The sequence below is a fragment of the Peromyscus maniculatus genome, chromosome 4 (assembly GCF_049852395.1).
Source record: "Peromyscus maniculatus bairdii isolate BWxNUB_F1_BW_parent chromosome 4, HU_Pman_BW_mat_3.1, whole genome shotgun sequence".
NCBI classification, from domain to species: Eukaryota; Metazoa; Chordata; class Mammalia; order Rodentia; family Cricetidae; genus Peromyscus; species Peromyscus maniculatus.
In genome coordinates, this window is record NC_134855.1 from 108,501,089 (window position 1) to 108,523,505 (window position 22,417).

General features: G+C 43.9%; 1 protein-coding gene across 4 annotated transcripts in view; it reads left to right on the forward strand.

Annotated features, from left to right (window-relative positions):
- Positions 1-22,417, forward strand: part of Ptpra (protein tyrosine phosphatase receptor type A) — a 111,439-nt gene that overhangs the window by 78,983 nt on the left and 10,039 nt on the right. For all 4 annotated transcript variants that reach the window (XM_076570643.1, XM_076570642.1, XM_076570640.1 and 1 more), the window contains 11 exons: positions 8,483-8,573; positions 11,355-11,431; positions 13,325-13,361; positions 14,955-15,052; positions 16,731-16,850; positions 17,657-17,823; positions 18,461-18,596; positions 19,764-19,913; positions 21,359-21,452; positions 21,731-21,807; positions 22,217-22,351. In XM_076570643.1, the coding sequence (XP_076426758.1) occupies positions 8,483-8,573; positions 11,355-11,431; positions 13,325-13,361; positions 14,955-15,052; positions 16,731-16,850; positions 17,657-17,823; positions 18,461-18,596; positions 19,764-19,913; positions 21,359-21,452; positions 21,731-21,807; positions 22,217-22,351 (1,182 nt within the window). The remainder of the gene's footprint in view (positions 1-8,482; positions 8,574-11,354; positions 11,432-13,324; positions 13,362-14,954; positions 15,053-16,730; positions 16,851-17,656; positions 17,824-18,460; positions 18,597-19,763; positions 19,914-21,358; positions 21,453-21,730; positions 21,808-22,216; positions 22,352-22,417) is intronic.

The window sequence follows — 22,417 nt, forward strand, 5'->3', positions numbered from 1 at the left end:
CAGTTTTCAGAATCCTGGGGAAGAGAGTCTAGACAGCGTTGTTAGGCGTCACCGCTTGGAACAGTTAGGCAGGGACGATGAGCAGCAAACATGGCTGCTGTTCTAGAAGACTGCTTTAGAATCATCAGGTGTAGAAGGCCCTTTAAGAGAAAGAAAGATTCAGAAACCAGAATGAGTTGGGCACACCACACATCTTTAATCCCAGCACTCAGGAGGCAGAAGTAGGTGGATCTCTGAGTTTGAGGCCAGCCTGGGAGGTATATAGGGAGATGCTGTCTCAAAAAAAGAAAAAAAAATTACCAGAATGGAAAGGACTGAAAGCTAATATATTATATTTTTAATTAAAACAAAAGTAAAACCCCTATGATATGACAAATTATGCCATTAAGAAGGCTGTTGAGGGCTGGAGAGATGGTTCAATAGTTAAGAGCACTGGCTGCTCTTCCAGAGGTCCTGAGTTCAATTCCCAGCAACCACATGGTGGTTCACAACCATCTGTAATGAGATCTGGTGTCCTCTTCTGGCCTGCAGGGATACATCAGGCAGAACACTGCATACACAATAAATAAATAAATCTTAAAAAAAAAAAAAAAAAGAAGGCTGTCAAATGAAAGAACTTTTGTTGGCCTGGAAATTGGCTCTCTGACTTCCACATGTGTGCCATAACACATAAGTTTACACATACACACACACACACACACACACACACACACACACATTAGTTTACAGCAGTATGCAGTACTGTAGTATCTACCAAATAGCTGACTGACGTGGTGATTTCTTATAGCCTTCACAAGTATGCCATACGCCCCCAACACAAAGTCACACACACACACACACACACACACACACACACACACACACACACTCACACTAGTTTACAGCAGTATCCAGTACAGTAGTGTCCACCAAATAACTAACTGACTTGATTTCTTATAACCTTCATGAAATTCCTCACTGTCACAAAATAAACATATTGACAAAGCAAGGTATATTATATGAGAAAGCGCATTGCAGATAAACGTGGATGTCAAGACCCCAAGTTTGTTTTTTTAATATCTGTAAATACCTGTGTACATGTTTAGTAATGCTAATTCAAGTCTGGGAGAAGCTGAATGCTAACAGTTGATTTCCACAAAGGAGTGTGGAAAATAGGAAGAACTTAACGGGGAACTGCTTTCTGTTGTGTTACTGGACTTCTAGAATAAGCATATTCTTTTTTGGTTTTTGCTTTTTGGTTTTTTCAAGACAAGTTTCTCTGTGTAGCCCTGGCTGTCCTGGAACTCACTCCGTAGACCAGCCTGGCCTCAGACTCAGAGATCACCTGCCTCTGCCTCCCAAGTGCTGAGAATAAAGGAATGTGCCACCACACCTGGCTTTATATTCTTTTTTTATTTTTATTTTTAAGTAGGTGGTGGTGATTTTTTAGATCTAAGAAATGAAGTTGATGACCTGTAGTGTGCTTTGGTGGGTGTATTGCATTTGGAATGGAGGAGTCACATCTGTGGTCAGGTCACTGTGAAATGGTGTGTCACCAGATGTGTTGTTCTGGAAAGAAACTGACTCACAGGTAACTAACCCTGACGAGGGAACAGTGGGTGTAGGACTTGACAGCTCTTTAGGGTATTTGACAGGCTTAAGAAAATCTGGACACTATTCCCTGTTGGTTGGAAGTTCGAGGCTATATCTTTTGTCTTAGTTACAAACTGGAACTTTTTTATTCACCAACATTTGTCTTTGGAAGAAACATTGAATTTGTTAACACATTAAAAACCCTCTTTCTGGGTTTCCTAAAACTGCTCAAAGTTTAAAGATGAAAAGAAAGCAAAAGAGAAAAAAAAATTAGTTCCCAAGAGAAAAGAAAAGAGGAAAGAGATAAAGCCAGTGAGATCATCAAAACCTGTGGATAGTCCTTCTATGGGATCCCCTACATTTAGTAACAACTTAATTTTTAGAGCATCAAGTAAAGAAGACATTTATGGGTGCTGGAGAGATGGCTCAGGGGTTAAGAGCACTGGCTGTTCTTCCAGAGGTCCCAAGTTTAATTCCCAGCCACCACATGGTGCCTCACAACCATCTGTAATGAGATCTGGTGCCCTCTTCTGGCCTGCAGGCAGAAGACTGTATATGTGATAAATAAGTCTTTTATAAAGAAAAAAAAAGACATTTATGTCATGCAGTGGGACTGAACAGACATTTGAGTTACCTTGATGAGCTATAATCCCATGGAAATGAACAAGAATTTAACAAGGGCTTTTGTATTCACCGTGGCTGCACTCTGGAAGGGTCGTAGGAAAGGTACCTGCTGTCATCTGGGTTTGTATTACTTAATGCAAGGAAAATGCAAAAGAGAGTATGTATCTGGTTGTTGTGCTCTTTCAGTAGAACTGTTACAGACAACCTTGGAGGGTGCTGGTGGCTGAGGTGAGAGTACTTGAAGGGAGAGTTGACAGTAACGGGGAACTGAGATTTCAGCAAGTTCTGGAGATCGCTGACGGAACAGGGAAGCAAGATGAGAAGCCAAAGATAAAATAAGAAATTTTTACTATGAATATTGTCTCCAAAAAATTCAGACTCCAGAAATAAATTATCAGATATAAAAACAGCCTAAAAATTAATTTCTGTATGTAGGCCATAAAAATCTAATACTTTTTAAATATATCACTTATATTAGTATCCAAGATATAAAGTACTTAAGAATAATCCTAACGAAATATTTGCAAAATCTTCAGAGAAAATTATAAAAATGTTTGCACACATGAAAGGGAAACAGCTTAAACTAGTTAAGAAATAAATCTCTGGGTTAGGAAGCTCAGTGTGTGAAGATGCCAGTTCTCCTCAGACGGATACACAGATTCAATGCAATTCCAATAAAAATCCCAACAGGTTTTTTTGTGGAACTTGACAAGCTGATTCTAAAATTTTTATGGAGGAGGAAAGAGTCAAGACTAGCCAAGACAATCCCGAAGAAGAAGAACAAGGTGAGGAGAACTGCCTTAGCAGACACAGAGAGTCCTTGTAAGACAGTGTGATGCTGTCACTGGGGTCGACAGACTGAGTAGTGCAGTAAAATACCAAGAGCAGATCCCGTGTATAAGTGGAAACAGGTTCATCACAGAAATGCTGTTGCCTTATTGGTTGGGGAAACAATGGCCTTTACAATATGTAGTACTGGAACAACTGAACAGCCCAATGTGAGTAAATGAAGTAGGTCATTTGTCTCATATAGATACAAATACCAATTCCATTTGGCATAGATATTGAGGTTTAAATGACAGGATTGTAAAGTGTGAAAATAATATAGGAAAATACACCTATGATTTCACATAAGAAAGGATTTCTCAAACTGAAAATGTTGGTAAAGTGAAAGAGTTAACTACATACAATACAAAAGTTCTGTTGATAACTAGAGGCCATAAAAGAAAATGAAAGCTCACAGCCAACTGTGAGTATCCAGAATAGATAAAGAAAGAAAGGGAAAAGAAAAAGAAAGAAAGAAAAGGGAAATTACAGTCCAGTAAAACAATGAGAAAACATTAGATGAGGCACTGCCTGGAGGAGGAAACCCTTTAACCAGTGAACTGGAACGATGATGACCCTGTTGGTAAGATAGAAATGTAAGTTATGGCTGTAGTTAATAATACATTTAAAGTATGACAGTAGCAGATGTGGATAAAGATACCAAATGGAACCTATTCTGTCATTGCTGGTAGTGTAAATAGGCAGAGTTACATTGAAAAACAGTTTTGGGCTTAGAACAATGGCTTAGCCATCAAGAGTTCATCACGCTCTTGCAGAGGACCTGAGTTCCATTCCTAGCACTTAAGTTAGACAGCTTAGAACCACCTCTTATTCTAACTCTAACTCTCTGGGATCCAGTGCCATCTTCTGGCCAGTTTGGGGGTGAGCGCACGCGCGCACACACACACACACACACACACACACACACACACACACACACACTGCATATACTTCGACAAGCATACATATATGTGAATAAAACTAAAGTAAATATTGTTTTAAAAGACTAAAGCAAAACTATTATGTTGTTTATTAAAAAGAACAAATGCCAATTACAAACAGCAGACTGAATGACTTGAGAAACATGTCTTAGTATTGCTTTGATAAAACATCATGACCAATGCAACTTGGGAAAGAAAGGGTTTATTTCAACTTAAACTTCCAAGTCACAGTTCATCACTGAGAGAAGTCAAGGCAGAAACTCAAACAAGGCAGAAACCTGGAGGCAGGAGCTGATGCAGAGGCCAAGGAAGAGTGGTACTCACTGGCTTGCTCCCCATGACTTGCTCAGCCTGCTTTCTTATACTTACCCAGGACCACCTGCCTAGTGATGGCATCACCATAATGGGCTGGGCCCTCCACCATCAATCACTAATTAAGAAAATACCCTATAGACTCACCTACAGCGGACCTGATGGAGGTGTTTTCTCAAGCGATGACTTGTGTCAAGCTGACACAAAACTATCCGGCACAGAACATAATGCTGAGCCAAAAGAAAAGCACGGTGGCATTTTATTATGCTTCCATTTTCATCACAAAATACACTGAGCAGTAATAATGAGGATGTAATAGGTGGGGTACAATTTATCATAAGATAATGGTAAGCTCCAAGTTTACCTGTGAAAGGAGATAGAGGAGATCAGAAGGGGTGAAAGGAACCAGAATGAACTTGGAAGTTAAAGTGGATGGCAGATGCACCTTTTAAAAAATGTTGAGGCACCTTGTCTTGGTTCCACTTAAGGTTTGATTAAGAAACGAAATGGTCTTTGATGCTACCTAGTGTTTCTAGAGAATGTAATGTTATCTAGTCATTCAGTTCTGTTGCTCGTTCCAGGAGTTAGGCCAGCTGTTTTCTCAAAGTGTGAGGCCCCCTTTGTTTTGTCCTGACGTGGACAGAACAAGCCCTATATGTTCTGTTCCTTCCAGCTGTTCCCCCCTAAAAGGCTTCGCCCACCTGGAGAGAGTTGGTTTTTCTCCATTATGACTTGGGCGGTCCTGACAGGACTATAAGGTGGCGATCATTGCCATTCATTACCCTTCCATATTAAAGATCGTGTTCTGTGGGGGCTAGGGATATAGCCCAGTTGGGAGACTACTTGTTTTGCATACAGAGCCCTGGGTTCCTTTAATCTCAGCACTCTGGAAGTGGAGGCAGGAAGATCATGAATTCAAGGTCATCTTCGGTTACATAACAAATTCATGGCCAGCCTTGGCTAATACAATAATCTTGCTCTCACTTCCTCTGCTCTCTATCATTTAAGAAAAGAAATGTACAGGAATCTTAGAAAAGGGTTAGTCTGGGGACTAAAGAAGCTGGCATTTCACCTGTCCTGTGCTGGGATGGAAACCTAGCCTAGATGAAAGAAGATGAAGTCTAAGTGAATTGGGAAATTCCAGTATCAGATATGTGCTCTGTCCTGTATGCAAGAGTTGACACACAGAAAGGCCAAAAAAAAAAAAAAAAAAAAAAAAGGAAACTTGCTGTCAAAGAGGGTTTGACCTCTGAAATCTCTTGAGTCAGGAAGAAGCAAGTAGACTATGAGACTGATTGTCCTTACCTTTAGATTTACAGTGTAATTTATACCTCTGTTGTGCAAGTCCCAGGAAATAGCCTTGTTTCCTCCTTAAAGCATCTTTTATTTGGCAAAATTAATAGCCCCAAAGCTGACTTTTTCTTCATTTGACCATTCTTAATTTATTTCCAAAGTCAGAAACCTGAGAGCTCTCCTTCACTCCTTTTTTTCTCCCCCAATCTACCTTCACTTCCTGCTTTCTCCAATGCAGAGATTCTAACTCCAGGATATATCTCAGATGCATCCACTTCCTTATATTGTCATCTGTCTTAGTCGCTGTTCTAGTGTTGAAGAGACGCTATGACCAAGGCAACTCTTATGAAAGAAAGCATTTAATTGGGGGCTTGCTTACAGTTTCAGAGGTTTAGTCCATTATCATGGTACGGGGAGCATGTGGTGTACAGGCAGGCACCAGAGCAGTAGTGAAGAGCTAGATTCTGATCCATAGCCTAAGAAAGAGAGCCTAGGCCTGGCATGGGCTTTTAAAACCACAGAGCCCACCTCCGGGGACATACTTCCTCCAACAAGGCTATACTTCCTAATCTTTTCACTGAGCACTGTAAGTGGTGACTAAGTGTTCAAATATATCAGTGTATGGGAGCCATATTTTTTTTCTGGTTTTTTGAGACAGGGTTCACTATGTAACAGCCCTGGAACTCTCTTTGTAGACCAGGCTGGCCTCAAACTCAGATCCGCCTGCCTCTGCCTCCTGAGTGCTGGGATTAAAGGTGTGCGCCACCATACCTGGCTTATGGAGGCCATTCTTACTAAAACTACCACATCATTTTACCTGTTTCTATTCCATGTTTTGATTCTTGACTCTCTTCAGTCTTATTTTCCAAATAGCAACCAGAGTATTCTTTTTGTTTGCTTGTTTTTTTCAAGATAGGGTTTCTCTGTGTTGTCTACAGATCTCAATCTGTAGACCAGGCTGGCCACGAACTCACAGAGATCTGCCTGGCTCTGCCTCCCGAGTGCTGGGATTAAAGGCGTGTGCCACCACTGCCCAGCTAGAGGTATTCTTCATCATGTAAACTAGTCTCATTTTTAAAGCCTTCGATGAGTTTACTCATAAACTTAGGACCCAAACTCCCTGTCTAAAGGGTCTGCATGAAAATGCAGTCTCACCTTGCCAAGATCTCCCCACTTCTTGCCATCCCACTTCATCCCGCCATCTCCACCAGCCTATTTTGTATCACATTTTGACTTTTCAGGTTTTTATGCAGGGGACCTTCTCCTGTCTCTGGATCTTCACAGATACTATTGTTTGTTCCTGAAATAGTACCTCCTACCTTATCCTTCCACAGACACCTACCTGTGATCTAAAAGTGGCTCCTTCTGATACCTTCTCTAATGGCATTCTGCTTTTTATTACATTTATCATGCTATATATCATATATACATGTGTGTATATACATATATATACATATATTGAGATACACACACCCACATATTGATGTTGCCCACAAGTTTATGTTGTATACAAGAGCAAGAATTATATATGTTTTATTCAGCATTGTTTCCTATATACCTAGCCTAATCAGTACACAACATGTATTTTTTAGAAGAGTGAATGAAAATCCATCCATGAACTGTAATCCTTGGTCCCTGCTGGTGAATGAAGACTGTGGGTTGTTGTCAGTATGGAGTCACTCTAAAGATGATGAAGGATATGAGTTCACACAGGCATTATGTTTCCTTAGAGTACATTCTCAGAAGTAAAGTTGCTGGAATCAAAAAATAAGGCTATTTTTAAAGCCCATAAAAATTCGTCTGAACAGTTATCCAAGTTAAATTAGTTCCCTTTTTGTTTTCTTTGTTTTGAATATGTGGAACATACAGAGGTGAACAGTTCAGATAAAGTTCAGCATCACACTTCCATAAAATTCATTTCTTAAAACCTGCTTTTGTACCACACATGGCATTATATCACTTATTCCTTATGTGGAAAGTATTCTCTCAGTGTTGAAAGTGAGGTAACAGGCTGAGAAAGTTAACAGACTTCCTCAAGTTCATACAACCAGGCTGTCTCATGTCAAGACAGCTTGTGCTTACCTACATTACTCCCTGTGCCAGCTGAGTTACAGTTGCTCCAAAAGTGACATTCTGTGACACCTGATCCCTCTCCTCGGCTTCGCAGCTGCCACACCCATGTGAGAATGGTGCCCACCTTCCTTGCTATATGATGCCAGTGGCTGGGTGCCTTGTCTCTCTGACAGATCCCTAAAGAGGCTCTGCATCAGCTAAGTGCCCAGAGTAGTTCAGCTTGAGTTTCATCTTGTCTTTGCATGGAGGCATAAATAAATAAATAAATGAGTGGATGAATAAATATAAATAAATAAATGGCCCATTGTTTTCCCATTATAATCCTGACTCCCAGTTTGCAGGGGTAGTCCATTTTGATCATGCATTGTAATAGGCCCTAACTAAATAATAGTCATATAAAAAGCATGCATCCAGGGCTGGAAAGATGGCTCAGTGGTTAAGAGCATTGGCTGTTCTTCCAGAAGTCCTGAGTTCAATTCCTAACAACCACATGATGGCTCACAACCATCTGTAATGAGATCTGGCTCCCTCTTCTCGTATGTAGGTAGAACACTGTGTACATAATAAATAAATCCTTTAAAAAACAAACAAACAAACAAACATGCATCCTCCTCCTGTGGATTCTTGGTATTGAATTCTTAGGGCTTGTAGCTAAGTAAGAGAAAGGTGGATTTCCTGTGTTAAGCTGTACATACTCACCCAGTTCTGTCTTCCCCTTCTCTTCTCCCTACCTCCTCCCCCAAAAAGATAGAACTTACTACCAGAACAGGGCTTGGTAAAAAGAGTACCTGCTTTATATTTATCCCTCTTAATAACTCCTTTAATTTCTCTTAAACTTTCAGGCTCTCCCTGCTTGTCCTATCCAGGCCACCTGTGAGGCTGCCTCCAAGGAGGAAAACAAGGAAAAAAATCGATATGTAAACATCCTGCCTTGTGAGTGTTTATAGGGTTTCTTGGAATGTGATCTGAAACTACATCTCTAGATAGATTCTTTGAGGATGGGAAGAATCTTAGGGTTGTACGGCGAGGTGGGGGGGGGGGGCAAAAAGAAGACTGGTTCGTCCTTAAGGCTCAAAGAGCATGGATGCCCCCCCATTCCCCCAGGCAATCTCACAGTCAGGTAGGACTATGCTATGGATCACAGTTTGTATTGTATTGCAGGCCTGTTCCAGGCAGGGCAGCTTCATGGGACCAGGCAGAAAGTAGGTGATGTGGGTTTTTTTAGCTGTAAGCAAGGGCCCAGTGAAACCACACCACTCCACTGGTAGAAAGAAAGGTCATTGGTTCCTCAAACTGCCAAGGCTGTCTCTCGGGTTCAGAGAAAACAGTAAGAGCAGGGAGAAGCCTTACCAGTTCTGAGGGAAGCAGGTAGCAGTGGAGGGGCTGTGGAGTCAGAACAGTCTGGGAGTTAGTGCAGTGGGAAGCAGGGTATGGCCACAACAGCCTGGGAACTAGGGTGGGCCTTTGATCTATTACAGGCTGACTTGAGTTAAACCAGAGCAGGTCGCCCATTGCCAGAGGCAGTTGTTGTAGGGATCAGATACCAGCTTTTCCTAACAGAAACCAACTTCACAGGATTTCTGAGGAATGCTGAGCTTAAGTATCAGTCCTTCTGTTACTCAGCCCAGATTGTCATCTCAGACATTGCCAACAAGCACTGCCATTTTGGGGACTCACTTTGAACCTAACGATAACACCTTCCCAGCGTTAGCCACTGATAATCAGTTGATCTCATCTAACAGACATTTTTCTAAGTCTGTGTAATGGGGTATGCATAACCCAGGAGGATATGAGACAGATATTTGAACTTCTCTGTATTTATATATTGGCTTTTTAAAAATTTATCGTTTGGGGGCTGGAGAGCTGGCTCAGCAGTTAAGAATACTTCCTGCTCTTGCAGAGGACCCAGATTTGGTTAAGCACCCACATGGTGGCTCACAACCATCTGCAGCTCCAGCTCCAGGAGATCTGAAACATGTAATAATACATCTTGTCTAAAAAATTCATCTGTTTAACTTCTTTTTAAATTTTCATTACATTTATTGGGGTGGGGCGCACATTTGCCATGGTGCACGTGTGGAAGTTGGAAGACAGCTTGCAGAGCTGGGTCTCGCCTTCTGCCCTGTGCTCTGGGGATCAGACTTGGGTTGTCAGGCTTGGCGGCAAGCCCCTTTTCCCTTTGAGCCACCTCACAGGCCCTCATCCTGTTAAAATGTTTCTATTTCCTAGTGCATAGTAAGTATGTTAACATTTATATATCATTTATCGACAAATGAACAAATATTGAAAATACCCATGCAGGTATGATTGGTGAAACCTACAAATCTTATTTGTATGCATATGTGTGGGTGTGTGTGTATGTACACATAGTTTTTTATATCTAGTAAGTATATTGTACAGTATACATTCCACTAACTTTAATATATTGTCAGGTCATCTGTCAAGAAACACTTGCCTTTTTATCAGATGTTGAATATTCTTTATTGTAGCTATAATATAATGCCCTGATAATAGTGGAGGTGTTTACAGATTGAGGGCATTAAAGACAGCACTGAGGGCTGACTCACCTGAGGTCAATTTCTAGATCCCACATAAATGGGAAAGGAGAGAACCAGCTTCACAGAACTGTCCTCTGACCTCCACATGTACGAGGTGGCATATGTACCCACACATACATCACACACATATTCAATAATAATCATAAATAGAAGCAAAATAATGTTGAGGGCTGGTGGGATGGCTTGATCAGCAGGTAAAAATTCTTGACACCCTGAGTTCAGTCCCTAGAACCCATGGTGGAAGGAGAGAACCAACTCCTGAAAGTTATCCTCTGACCTACACACACACACACACACACACACACACACACACACACTCAGCACAGACCTACCTGCACTCACACATACCATATGCAAACATACAAATACATATATACAGTAATCATAAATTTAAAAAAAATTGAGATGGGTTTTTCTATGTAGCTCTGGCTGTTCTGAAACTCACTGTACAGACAGGCTGACCTCAAACTCAGATCTCCCTATCCCTGCTAAGACTAAGTAACATTTTTAAAGGGCAGGTGTTGGCGGCAGCAGGGAGGCTCGGAGGTCAAAGGCCAAGCCTAGTGACCTGAGTTCGATCCCCAGACCCCTCATCACACGGGAGAGATTTGACTCTGAAGTGGTCAGCTGAGTCCCACAAGCACAAGCACGTATGTGCACACTCAGGTGCACACAAAAGAAATGTAAAAAAAAATGTTTTGGACAACCAAAAGGCTAGGTACAGTCGTTTACTCCTATGAACCTAACCCATGGAGGCTGAAGCAGGAAGAGTGCTATGAGTTCAAGGCAGCCTGCGCTACAATGGGAGTTCTGGGTTAGCCTGAGCTACAAAGTAAGACTATATAAAAGCAAAACCAAGACAAACAAACAAACAGAGCCAGGTGGTGGTGGTGTATGCCTTTGATCCCAGCACTCAGGAAGCAGTCGAATCTGTAAGTTCGAGACCAGCCTTTCTTCAGAGTGAGTTCCAGGACAGCTAAGGCTACACAGAGAAACCCTATCTCGAAAAAACCAAAACAAAACAAAATAAAAAGAGCACTAGAATGCCATATCTCAGTCACATAGACGCAGGTATCTGGGCTTGTGCTTCAGGGACAGTAAGAAACAAAATTGGATTCATTGAAATGTGAACGTCGTCTTGCTTGTTTTTTTCTAGATGACCACTCTAGAGTGCACCTGTCACCTGTTGAAGGGGTTCCAGATTCCGATTACATCAACGCTTCCTTCATTAATGTAAGGACCCCGCGCTCTTCTCACTTACCCCGTGAAAAGCCGTTAGCTGCGGTCCACTGAGTCCTTCCCAGCTGCGTTTTAGAGGAAGACTACCACCACAGGCTTTTCCTAACAAATCGGGTTTTTTAGGTGGCCAGTTCTTTTTTAATATTGGGTAATTTAAAATATATTTTTGTTTATTCTTTCATCATTTCCTAAGGTTTCCGGTGTAGAAATCTGAGTCTAGATGTATGTTTCTATGAACCCTTTTTGAGCATTTTCAAATGCTCCAAACAAAAGCAGGCTTTACCCTCAGTAGTAAAAATAAGGGGAACAAGACAAGAAAACCAGCTACCAAGTAAGCCTGGCTGATGTGTCCAGTCCACTGGGAGTAAGGCCTGAGGGAAGGGAAGTAGTCCCAGGACCCTGAGTGTGAAGGTGAAACAGCAGATAAGATCTACATTCTGGGGAGCACAAGTTATCTCACCTGCTAATGATCACAGGACTCCATGAAACAGGCTGTTGACTCACTGACCAGAGACTCCAGTCTAGACAAGGACATCTAACCCTTCTCTACCTTTAGATGCCTGAGGGCACATAGCAAGTCTTTCAAAGTTTCTCTCTATGGGAAGAGTGTAAATTCCACCTACACAACCAGCTGGGACTCAGGTTTCAGAACCCAGAGACAATAAAGGCGCCAAGGAGCCACATTTCATCCTTCCCTTAGTGGTTTTACCTTCTGTTACACTTTATTGATTAGGTGATCACTGTGGGTACTCTTTTATGGAGGTAACTTATCCACACCTAGTAAAACTAGAGTAGGAAACACTCTGGGGCTGGCTTCCACATCCATGTGTATGTTTGTGTTTATTTTTGTGTTCCATTGAGAATTTAACAATGGCTTTTTATAAAGCCAGGAGTATGATGTGCTTAATATGTTTCTTAAGAGCTCATCAGCTTTAATTACAGGTTTAGAAGTGAATCAGAATTGATCCTCCTGAATTAAGGCCATCTTGATTTTCATGTTGCAATGATGATTAAAAACATTTATGGAGGGCTGGAGAGATGGCTCAGCCATCAAAGGCTAGGCTCACAACCAAAAATATAAAAACATTTTTGAAAACTAAATTCCTATTCTCAAAAAAGTTGTAAGAAGCCTGCTGTTGCTGACTTTAATTGCTTGCTTCTCTGCTAGGAAGCAGCTCCCTGCCCTTGTGTGAGCTAGACTAGGAAATGGGTCTCAGATTTGGGTCCTTCCTTTGATTTCACCAGTATCTGGTGTGACCTGGGGTCCCAGCAAGACTGCTTCCCATTGCCATCTTACTGCTGTCTGCACAGAGAAAAAAGACAGTCCCTGTCCTGCACGAGTTTCTCGGAGGAGGCTCCTCATCTGTTTGAATGGGGGCCCCAGTCTCCGTTGCTCCTTGCCGCCCACTGACTAATGGTGAAGCTCATTGTCAAACCTGGCTCTTTCTGAAAAGTTTTTACATCTGAGTAAAGCATCCTCAAGGGAAAAAAAAAAAATGCCTGATCCTCCCAATTCCAATCCAGCTCCATCACTAGAACCACCTTATTTGCTCTACCTCGGGAGGTCTTACCCCGTAACACTAAAACCCACATTGTTGGCTACTGGCAAAGCATCAAAAATGGTCTAGACCAGGGGTTAGTCTCTGAATACTCTCCCACCAGTATTCACTAATCTTCACCTTGAGAAGCCTGCCTAGACCATTTGGGTTTTATATTCTTCTAATCTTCTCCCCAAACCTAACCCTTCCGGGATTTCTGTATTGGGAAGTCCTGTGAATCACCTAGACCTTACGGGGAGGCTGTGTTAATTGGCTGAGAGGCTGACTAGAGAAATCATTCCTGCCGACTTTTGGGTTTCACTTTTCTTTTTCATCCGTTTCCACCCAGGGCTACCAAGAAAAGAACAAATTCATTGCTGCACAAGGTAACGGCAGTTCTTTCCTCTTGAGCTTAACCATGGTCTTGTGTAGGTTGAGGTATGGGATTCTGCCCAAATACTAAATGAAATAGTAAAAATACAGAAGCTTTTCTCTAACATTACCACCTGAAGGAAATGTAAGGGGCTGGGAGATGGCTCAGTTGGTGAAGTGGTGGCTACCCAAATGGGAAAGCCTGAGTTTATATTCCTAGCACTTGCATTAAAAGACATGACAAGCCGGGCGGTGGTGGTGCACGCCTTTAATCCCAGCACTCGGGAGGCAGAGCCAGGCGGATCTCTGTGAGTTCGAGGCCAGCCTGGGCTACCAAGTGAATCCCAGGAAAGGTGCAAAGCTACACAGAGAAACCCTGTCTCGAAAAAACAAAACAAAAAAAAAAAAGACATGACAGCGTGTACCTAACCCCAGTGCTGGAGAGGCAGAGACTGCAAGATCCTAGAGACTTACTGGCTAGCCAGCCTGTCTAGTTAATAGGCTCTAGGTTAGTGAGAGAGTGTCTTCAAAATATATATATGTATGTATGTATATATATATATATATGTTGGAGAGCAATTAAGGAAACCCTCATTTGACTTCTTACCCCCACAGGCAGATACATGCACCTCTACAGAATTATGTACATGCACACAAACACATATGAACATGTATATGTATAATCTCATACACAGAAAGAAAGAAATACATCCTACAGGTTTACAACCAATGACATTCATCTTGATGACTTAGTACCAAAAGGTCCTTTTTTAAAAAAGTCCTCTGGAGTTGGAGAGATGGCTCAGGGGTTAAGAGCACTGGCTACATTGGCACACACATGCTGTGGAATACATGAAGGTCAGGAGACAACTTTGAACGGTTATTTCTCTTCTACTGTAGTCACACAGAATGAACTCGGGTCATCAAGTTTGGCTGCAGGTTTCTTTACCTCCCGAGATTTAATTGTTTTAAGTACATTTGAGGAGTTTCCTAAAAACCTTCAGTTCCATAGCAGATCCAGTGTCCTAAAAACCTTCAGTTCCATAGCAGATCCAGTGTCCCTAACTCTTGGCAGTTTGATTGCTAAAACTCCTGTTTACCACACCCTGAGAATTCTTCTAGCCTCTCCACTATTAAATCCCATCTTTCTCACATTGTCTACAGCTTCTCTTTTGCTTAGAAATTTCTTGTGGTGTTCTGAGAAAGGCTGTATGGAAAGTCAATTTGAATTCCAGCCTGAGCAGGTCACTCCACCCTTTTGGGATTGGTGACACTCATTCCAGAGTATGACAGGACAGAGTAGATGCCTCAGCTAGTTATTGTCTAGACTGTGATCAGTAAGCAGTCATGACTTCTAATCCTTAACCCTTAGAAAATCATTGTGCTCTTTCCTATTTGGAGCCTCCTGGCCACACTCCTGATGAAGTGTCTGGTCCATACATGGTGGATACATGGAGAATATTCAGTTAGCAGGTGGATGAATGGATTAATAGGGTAGATATTCCCCTGAAGAGATTTAGACACAGAATTCCAAAAGCCAGGAATGACTAGTCTCCGTTTCCTAGCATAGTTTTTCCTCTTCCATTCTTCACTCTTGGCTACTTTAGGACCAAAAGAAGAAACAGTGAATGATTTCTGGAGAATGATCTGGGAACAAAACACAGCTACCATCGTTATGGTGACCAACCTGAAGGAGAGAAAGGAGGTAAGTTGAAAATTTAGTAGCACGACCCTAATATAGGCAAATCTGGTGGAAGGTCTGCTTTGCTGGAGCTCTAAGATTGAGCCTAGCTGCCTTCTTTTTGTGGTTGCTGTACTAATAGATCATCCAGACAGGCTACTGTGCCTCTTCCTGTAGCCTGGAAACCTCAGATGAATCTCAGGGCAGGGGATAGTGGTGTCCATGGCACATTACCATGTCTGGTATTAAAACAGCTCATTCTAGTTCCAAAGTAACAGGAAGGAAGAAGTGTGCCTTAGCTAGAAAAGAAGGGGACTTTCTTTCCCCTCGGCTTCTCTAGTCCCTCATTCCCTCGGTTTCCTACAGCACCCCCTAAAGCCTTTGGTGTCCTGTCAAGCTGATAGAGGGAGCCCTAATATAGCAGAGCCCCTGATGAGGGTGTGGCCAGCAGGAGGCCAGTGAAAGTGAAGCCTACAGCAAGTCCTGCTGGCAGCTTCTAACAGCTCCTGTTTCTTCTGTGGCCTGACCAGCTCTGTAGCTAGGCCATAGCCAGTGCCAAACCCGGGTGTCTTAGTAACTGTTCTATTGCTGTGAAGAGACCCCATGACCAAGGCATCTCTTATAAAAAAAGAAGCACTTTTAATTGGAGCTTGCTTATAGTTTCAGAGGTTTAGTCCATTATCATCATGGTGGCACACGGACAGATGTGTTGTTGGAGAAATAACTGAGAGTTCTTCATCTGGATCTGCAGGAAGAGAGTGCCACTGGGCCTGACTTGAGCTTCTGAACCCCGAAAGCCCTCCCCTAGTGACACACTTCTGTAGAAGTAACCAACCGTCTTATTAAATAAGAAACACAGCCAATATCACTATACACTTCCTCCGAAAGTCCACACCTACCCCAACAATACCACACCTCCTACGCCTTCTCAAGTAGTGCCACTCCATGACAACTAAGCATTCAAATATATGAGCCTGTGGGGGCCATTCTCAGTCAGACCACTACACTGGGCCGTAGATCAGCCCACAGAGATAAATCATCACTCGTGACAGTCTTTCTCAAGGATGGGTCTTCTGTCACCTTGACCCATTATGGGATTTGGGTGTATTGCTCAGCAACCCCACATTGCTTAGAAGGGAAGTTTGGGGTGAGTGGGGGTGGCACTGGCCTTTAATCCCAGCACTTGGGAGGCAGTGACAGACAGATCTCTTGTGAGTTCAAGGCCAGCCTGGTCTACAGAGAGAGTTCCAGGACAGCCAGGGCTACACAGAGAAACTCTTTCTCAAAAAACCAAAGCAAGAAGGAAGAGGAAGAGTGGTTTGGGGTGGGGTTTCTCTTAGTATGCTCTAAGAGGACCCTTAGCTCTTGGAAGCTGTTAGGACTCAGTCGACAGGAAGACCTTGGTCTTACAAGCCAGTGGTCTGTATGTGCGCCCTGCAGCAGCAGCTCTGCCCCAGAAACCCGCCAGTCCCTCCTGCACACAGGCTGCCCCTAAAGCTGACCTTCAGCTGAGGGTAGGAGTGGAGAAGATGGGTGGATCTGTGACTGAGGCTGGCTACAGTTGAAGAGAAAGTAAGTCACAGTGACTGGACCTGTAGCTGACGGAGGAGATACAGGCGTTACGGTTCCTTTTCTCTCAGTCCCCTTACTACATCTGCCAGGACAGTCTTGCATGAGAGATGTGTGTCTGTTTTCTTTATAGTGTAAATGTGCCCAGTACTGGCCAGACCAAGGCTGCTGGACCTATGGGAACGTCCGCGTGTCTGTCGAGGACGTGACTGTGCTGGTGGACTACACAGTACGGAAATTCTGCATTCAGCAGGTACAGTCTTCTGCCCTCCCCAGCATTCAAGGAGGATCTGCTGACCATTAAGAGGCTGGGAAGGTCTGGGTTGTTCCTCTTCTTACTCGGGTGTCAGGAATTTCATAGTACATGACCTGTGTGGATTCTGACCTCCAGGAACTTCTGTCAAAGCTCAGTGAGCAGGGTTTTTGTGGCTGGGAGGAAGAGGACCTGTTAGGTGAAGTTTGATCGCCTTGAATGTGACCAGACAGTGTGAAGAGAGGCTTCAGAAGTGGGCAGCCTTCTGGGTGTTGTGCTCACCTCTCTAAAGACTCCTACCTCCAAGGGTGTAGTGTGACTGTTGTAAGCCTTCCAGAGTGACCCTGGAGGCCCGAGCTGGAGTTGGGGTTTGGGGTGCTATGAAAGAGGAGTTATCGAGAATCAGGAGCCCTGCTGGGTGTAGTAGTGCACACCTTTAATCCCAGCACTTGGAGGCAGAGGCAGGAGGTTCTCTGACTAGGAGGTCAGCCTGGTCTACAGAGTGAGATCCTGTCAAAACAAAACCAGGAGCCCTGCATTGTGTCTAACCCTGCTCTTTACTGTAATCGTTCTTGGGCTTAGATCAGGTCATTTCAGTTCTGATTTCACCTTCATTTGTAGACAAAGAGTAATAGTAGCAGTCCAGCCCACTGTGTTGTGTGGGCAGGATTCTCCATCTGTGATTAGAGGCTCTCTGGGTACTCCTCACTTTTCCATATCTGACAACCTCCGTTACACCTTCCCTCCCCTTGTGCTGCCCTCCTCCGGTTGTTGGAACAAACACACAAAATCTCCTCCCTCCACAGGTGGGCGACGTGACCAACCGAAAACCACAGCGCCTCATCACTCAGTTCCATTTTACCAGCTGGCCAGACTTTGGGGTACCTTTCACCCCAATTGGCATGCTCAAGTTCCTCAAGAAGGTGAAAGCCTGTAACCCTCAGTACGCAGGGGCTATCGTGGTCCACTGCAGGTCAGTGTGGCCTAACCCTTGCCCACTTTCTGCCCCCTTGGATCCTGACCAAGGAGGCTGACCCAGAAATCCACAGCTGGGGCCCCAGGCAGTAGCCAGAGAGAATCCTCAAGTTCTAGTCTAGGGTGGAGAACGTGACTTGTAGAAAGAAGCGAGTTAGGCGCTTACTCTGATTCTGAAATAACTGTGAAGGAAGACTTGAACCAGAGGCTCTGTCTACCTGTAGGAGCAGTATTTGTAGTTACAGGAGAGTTTGTTCACTGGTCCCCATTATTTTCAGTATATACTCCTGACAGTACATGAGGTCAGATCCACCCTGCTGCCATATTTGTTTGAGTTCATATACCTCCAAGGTTAGGAGTGGAGACTCAGCTGTGAAGTCAAGTGACTGGGTCAAGTGCTGGCCCTGTACCCTTGCCTCCTTGAGACCCTTAGTACCAGGGTACCCAGGCCCTGATAACTAGAGACCAGGAGTTCCCAGCACAGTAGGATCATTGGCTCTGGGGCAGTGCCAGCTCTACCCCAGTGGAAATTAGAACTTAGCTGCCTGGAGGAAGCCTGAGGCTGTGCCACCCTTCCCTGCCCGCTCCTCCAGGTTAGGCCTGGTGCCCACTCACCCCTTGCTCTCTGGCTACAGTGCAGGTGTAGGGCGCACTGGTACATTCGTTGTCATCGACGCCATGCTGGACATGATGCATTCAGAACGGAAAGTGGATGTCTATGGTTTTGTGAGCCGGATCCGGGCCCAGCGCTGCCAGATGGTACAGACAGACGTGAGTGATCTGTGGGTGAGGCGAGGGAAGGGCCTTCCAATGCCAGGACATCTGCCTGCTCTGAGGACTTCAGTTCATATAAACATCACATAGTGTGTATGCGTGTGTGTACACGTGCGTGTAATATGGAATGACATGTGTTGGTCAGAGGACAAATTACAAGTTCTTTCCTTCTGCCACATAATTAAAGAAACAAAGCATGGGAGCTAGAGAGGTGACTCTGTGGTTAAGAGCACTAGCTGCTCTTCCAGAGAACCCAGGTTTAGCTCCCAGCATCCCCTTAACAACTAACAGCTATCTATAACTCCAATTCCAGGAGATTGAACACCTTCTTCTGGCCTCTGTGGACATTGGGCATGCACATGGTACTTATATATACATGAGACAAAACACTCATACACAGAAAATAAATAAAAATATTTTTAAAAAGAAATAAAACGCTGGGCATGGTGGTACATGCCTTTAATCCCAGCACTCGGGAGGCAGAGGCTGGTGGATCTTTGAGTTTGAGGCCAGCCTGGTCTACAAAGTGAGTTCTAGGACATCTAGGGCTGTTACACAGAGAAACCCTGTCTCAGTGAGTGAATGAATGAATGAATGAATGAATGAATGAATGAATGAATGAATAAATAAATAAATAAATAAATAAATAAATAAATAAATAAATAAATAAATAAATAAATAAATAGCAAGAAGAAATAACACATAGAGGAAGAGGTGGTAGCTTTGTGGCTGGGGGAAACAGGAAGGCAGCTATCACTTCCACTGGACCTTATGGATAAGGGAATCATTTTTAATGTATGCCAGCATGCCAGAGCCCATGATCATGATGCAGCCAAGTCCAAGAGCAAAAATGTGGACTCTGTGGTCATGGCACAGACATGAGATGGAGGCAGGCTGGAGTCTAAGGCCTTGCAGACTTTCACAGCCTTTGTGTGTGCCCAGTTTCTGACAGACTCTTTGGAGTGTAGAATCTGGCAGTCCAGGACCCTGTCTCCCAAGCTAAGCACCTCCAGGGGAGCTCATGCATTTCAGGTTCTGCTTCTCTGTGTTGGGACACTAAAATCAAAGGAAAAGGAGACTGAGTAAAGATGGCACTAGGAATGATCTGGTGCCACCAGGGCCATGCTGTTCATGACTCAGACCTCTGTATGATTCATATTTCAGATGCAATACGTCTTCATATACCAGGCCCTTCTGGAGCATTATCTGTATGGGGATACAGAACTGGAAGTGACTTCTCTGGAAACCCACCTGCAAAAAATTTATAACAAGATCCCAGGGACTAGCAACAACGGATTAGAGGAGGAGTTTAAGGTGAGTTGAAGCTGGGTAACCTCCAGACTGAAGGAACCACACAGCCTGGAAAAATGCTAATTCTGTGTGCACCACAGCCAGTGGTAGTTGAGTGGTTCTGAAACATACAGTCTTGCATGTTAGAATCACTTGAATTATCTTTAAGGAAAATGAGTAGAAACCAGTATTTCTTTAAGTCCCTCAGCACTCCTGGATGATTATAATGTACAGCAATGTAAAGGCCAGATAAAAAGTCTTTTGCGCTGGGCAGTGGTGGTCCACTCCTTTAATCCCAGCACTTGGGAGGCAGAGGCAGGCAGATCTCTCTCTGTGAGTTTAAGGCCAGCCTGGTCTATATAGCAAGCTCCAGGACAGCCAAAACTACATAGAAAGACTCTGTCTCAAAAAACAAACAAACAAACAAAAAAAGATGAAGAAGAAGTGTTCAGGCCTAAGCTAAGCCTGAGAATGCAGGCCTACCTATAATTACAGCTATTCGGGATGCTGAGACAGGAGGATTACAGGACTCTATCTCAAAATTTAAAAATAGGAATGGAGCCAGATGTGATGGTGCACTCCATTCATCTCAGCACTCAGGAGGCAGAGGCAGGCAGATCATTGTGAGTTTGAGGTTAGCCTGCTCTACGTAGTAAATTCCAAGACAGGCAGGGCTACATAGAGAGACCCTGTCTGAAAAGAAAAGGTGGTGTGGTGAGTGTGTTCTCAGAAGCCAGAGACAGACAGTGGATGGGGTGCAGAGAACCATTCACCTTAAGGTAGTCCTTTACACTGTAGTGTATACTTGATTCACTGGGATCTGTCAGGATGTGGGTTGGTGCAGTGTGTCTGGGTTGGGCCTGATACTGTGCGTTTCTAACAAAATGAGACCAGTGCAAAAATCAGAAACAAGCTTAAGGGCTGGGGAGATGGTTTTGTGGGTCATGTGTGTGCTGCACAAGCATGACAACCCCAGTTTGGATCTTTAGTGCCCATGTGAAGATTAGGTGTGGCGGGTGTGTGCCTGTAACCCCACCACTGGGGAAACAGGTGAAGAAGGGGGCAGTCACTGGCCACCCAACCAGCTGGCGACAACAGCAAGCTCCAGGTTCCATGAGAGAACCCTGTCTCAAAAAAGTAAGGTGGAGAGTGATAGAGTAGCACGCCCAGCGTCAGCCTCTGGCCTCCAAATGCACACACACAGCACACCCATACACACAAGGAAACAGCCTCGGAACCAGGAAGGAGGAACACAATTGAGTATTTTTCTAAATGGCAAAAGAATGGCCCAAGAAATTCAAGGCCAGAGGAGTCTCAGAAGGTTCCACAGGAGCCTGGAAGGCATTGCTTTTCCAGCACTCCTTTGGCTTCTCAGCTAAACTTAAGATGGTATGGTCCTAGTGACTGGCAAGAGTCTTGGCAGGTTCCTTTACTGGGAACAATAGTGTCTCCCTTCTTCCTTCATTCAGAAGTTAACATCAATCAAAATCCAGAATGACAAGATGCGTACTGGAAACCTTCCAGCCAACATGAAGAAGAACCGGGTTTTACAGATCATTCCATGTAAGTCCCCCTCCCTACCCCAGGGTCCTACTGCACCAGCCCCCCATTTCCTACACTATTCCAGCTTCTCAGGTGTGGTGATTGGCCTGAAGTCAAGAGTCACAGCATTGCCTCTTGTTTCTCGAAGTTCTTTAGTGGTTTCAGGAAATAAAAAGCATAAAATAAAATAAAAAGTATAAAAGCCAAAAAACACTGGTATCTTTGCCCCGCTGACTTAGGAGATTGGTAAGGGGAGTGAATGTTGGTGAGCTGCAAGCCATTCATTGTCCTCCTTGCAGATGAATTTAACAGAGTAATCATTCCAGTCAAGCGAGGTGAAGAGAACACAGACTATGTGAATGCATCCTTCATTGATGTAAGTGATGGGTATGTCCCCTGAATCTGTCCCATGGGGCTTCTAGTACCTCCCTCACATACCTACTTGAGAAGAACATCTTTAAGTCAATCAACAGCTACTGAACTCACTCCCACCAACCCACCCTGAGTACTAGGCCTGTCTAGACACAAAGAACGGAATGTAAAGGAGACATGCTACATATTTCTAGAAGAGAACCTTGTGACATAATCACGTCCAAGAATCTAAGCCTGATCTAATCTTTCCTGTTTCTACTGTCTTCCTCTTAGCTCCATCCCCTGCTTCCCTCCCCCCGTATGATCCTTGGTCAAAGAGAGCTCTTTCTGGAATCTGTGTGCCTCCTATCACTTGTCTTTTACACTTACCCCTCCTTGACAAACCACCTCTGTGATTAACCTGACCCATACAGGGCTACCGGCAGAAAGACTCCTACATTGCCAGCCAGGGCCCTCTTCTCCACACAATTGAGGACTTCTGGCGAATGATCTGGGAATGGAAGTCCTGCTCCATCGTAATGCTAACAGAACTGGAAGAGAGAGGCCAGGTGAGCTCAAGAAGACCCCTGGGCTAGAGAAACAAACAGGTTGGGGGCAACTCTAAGGTATACCTG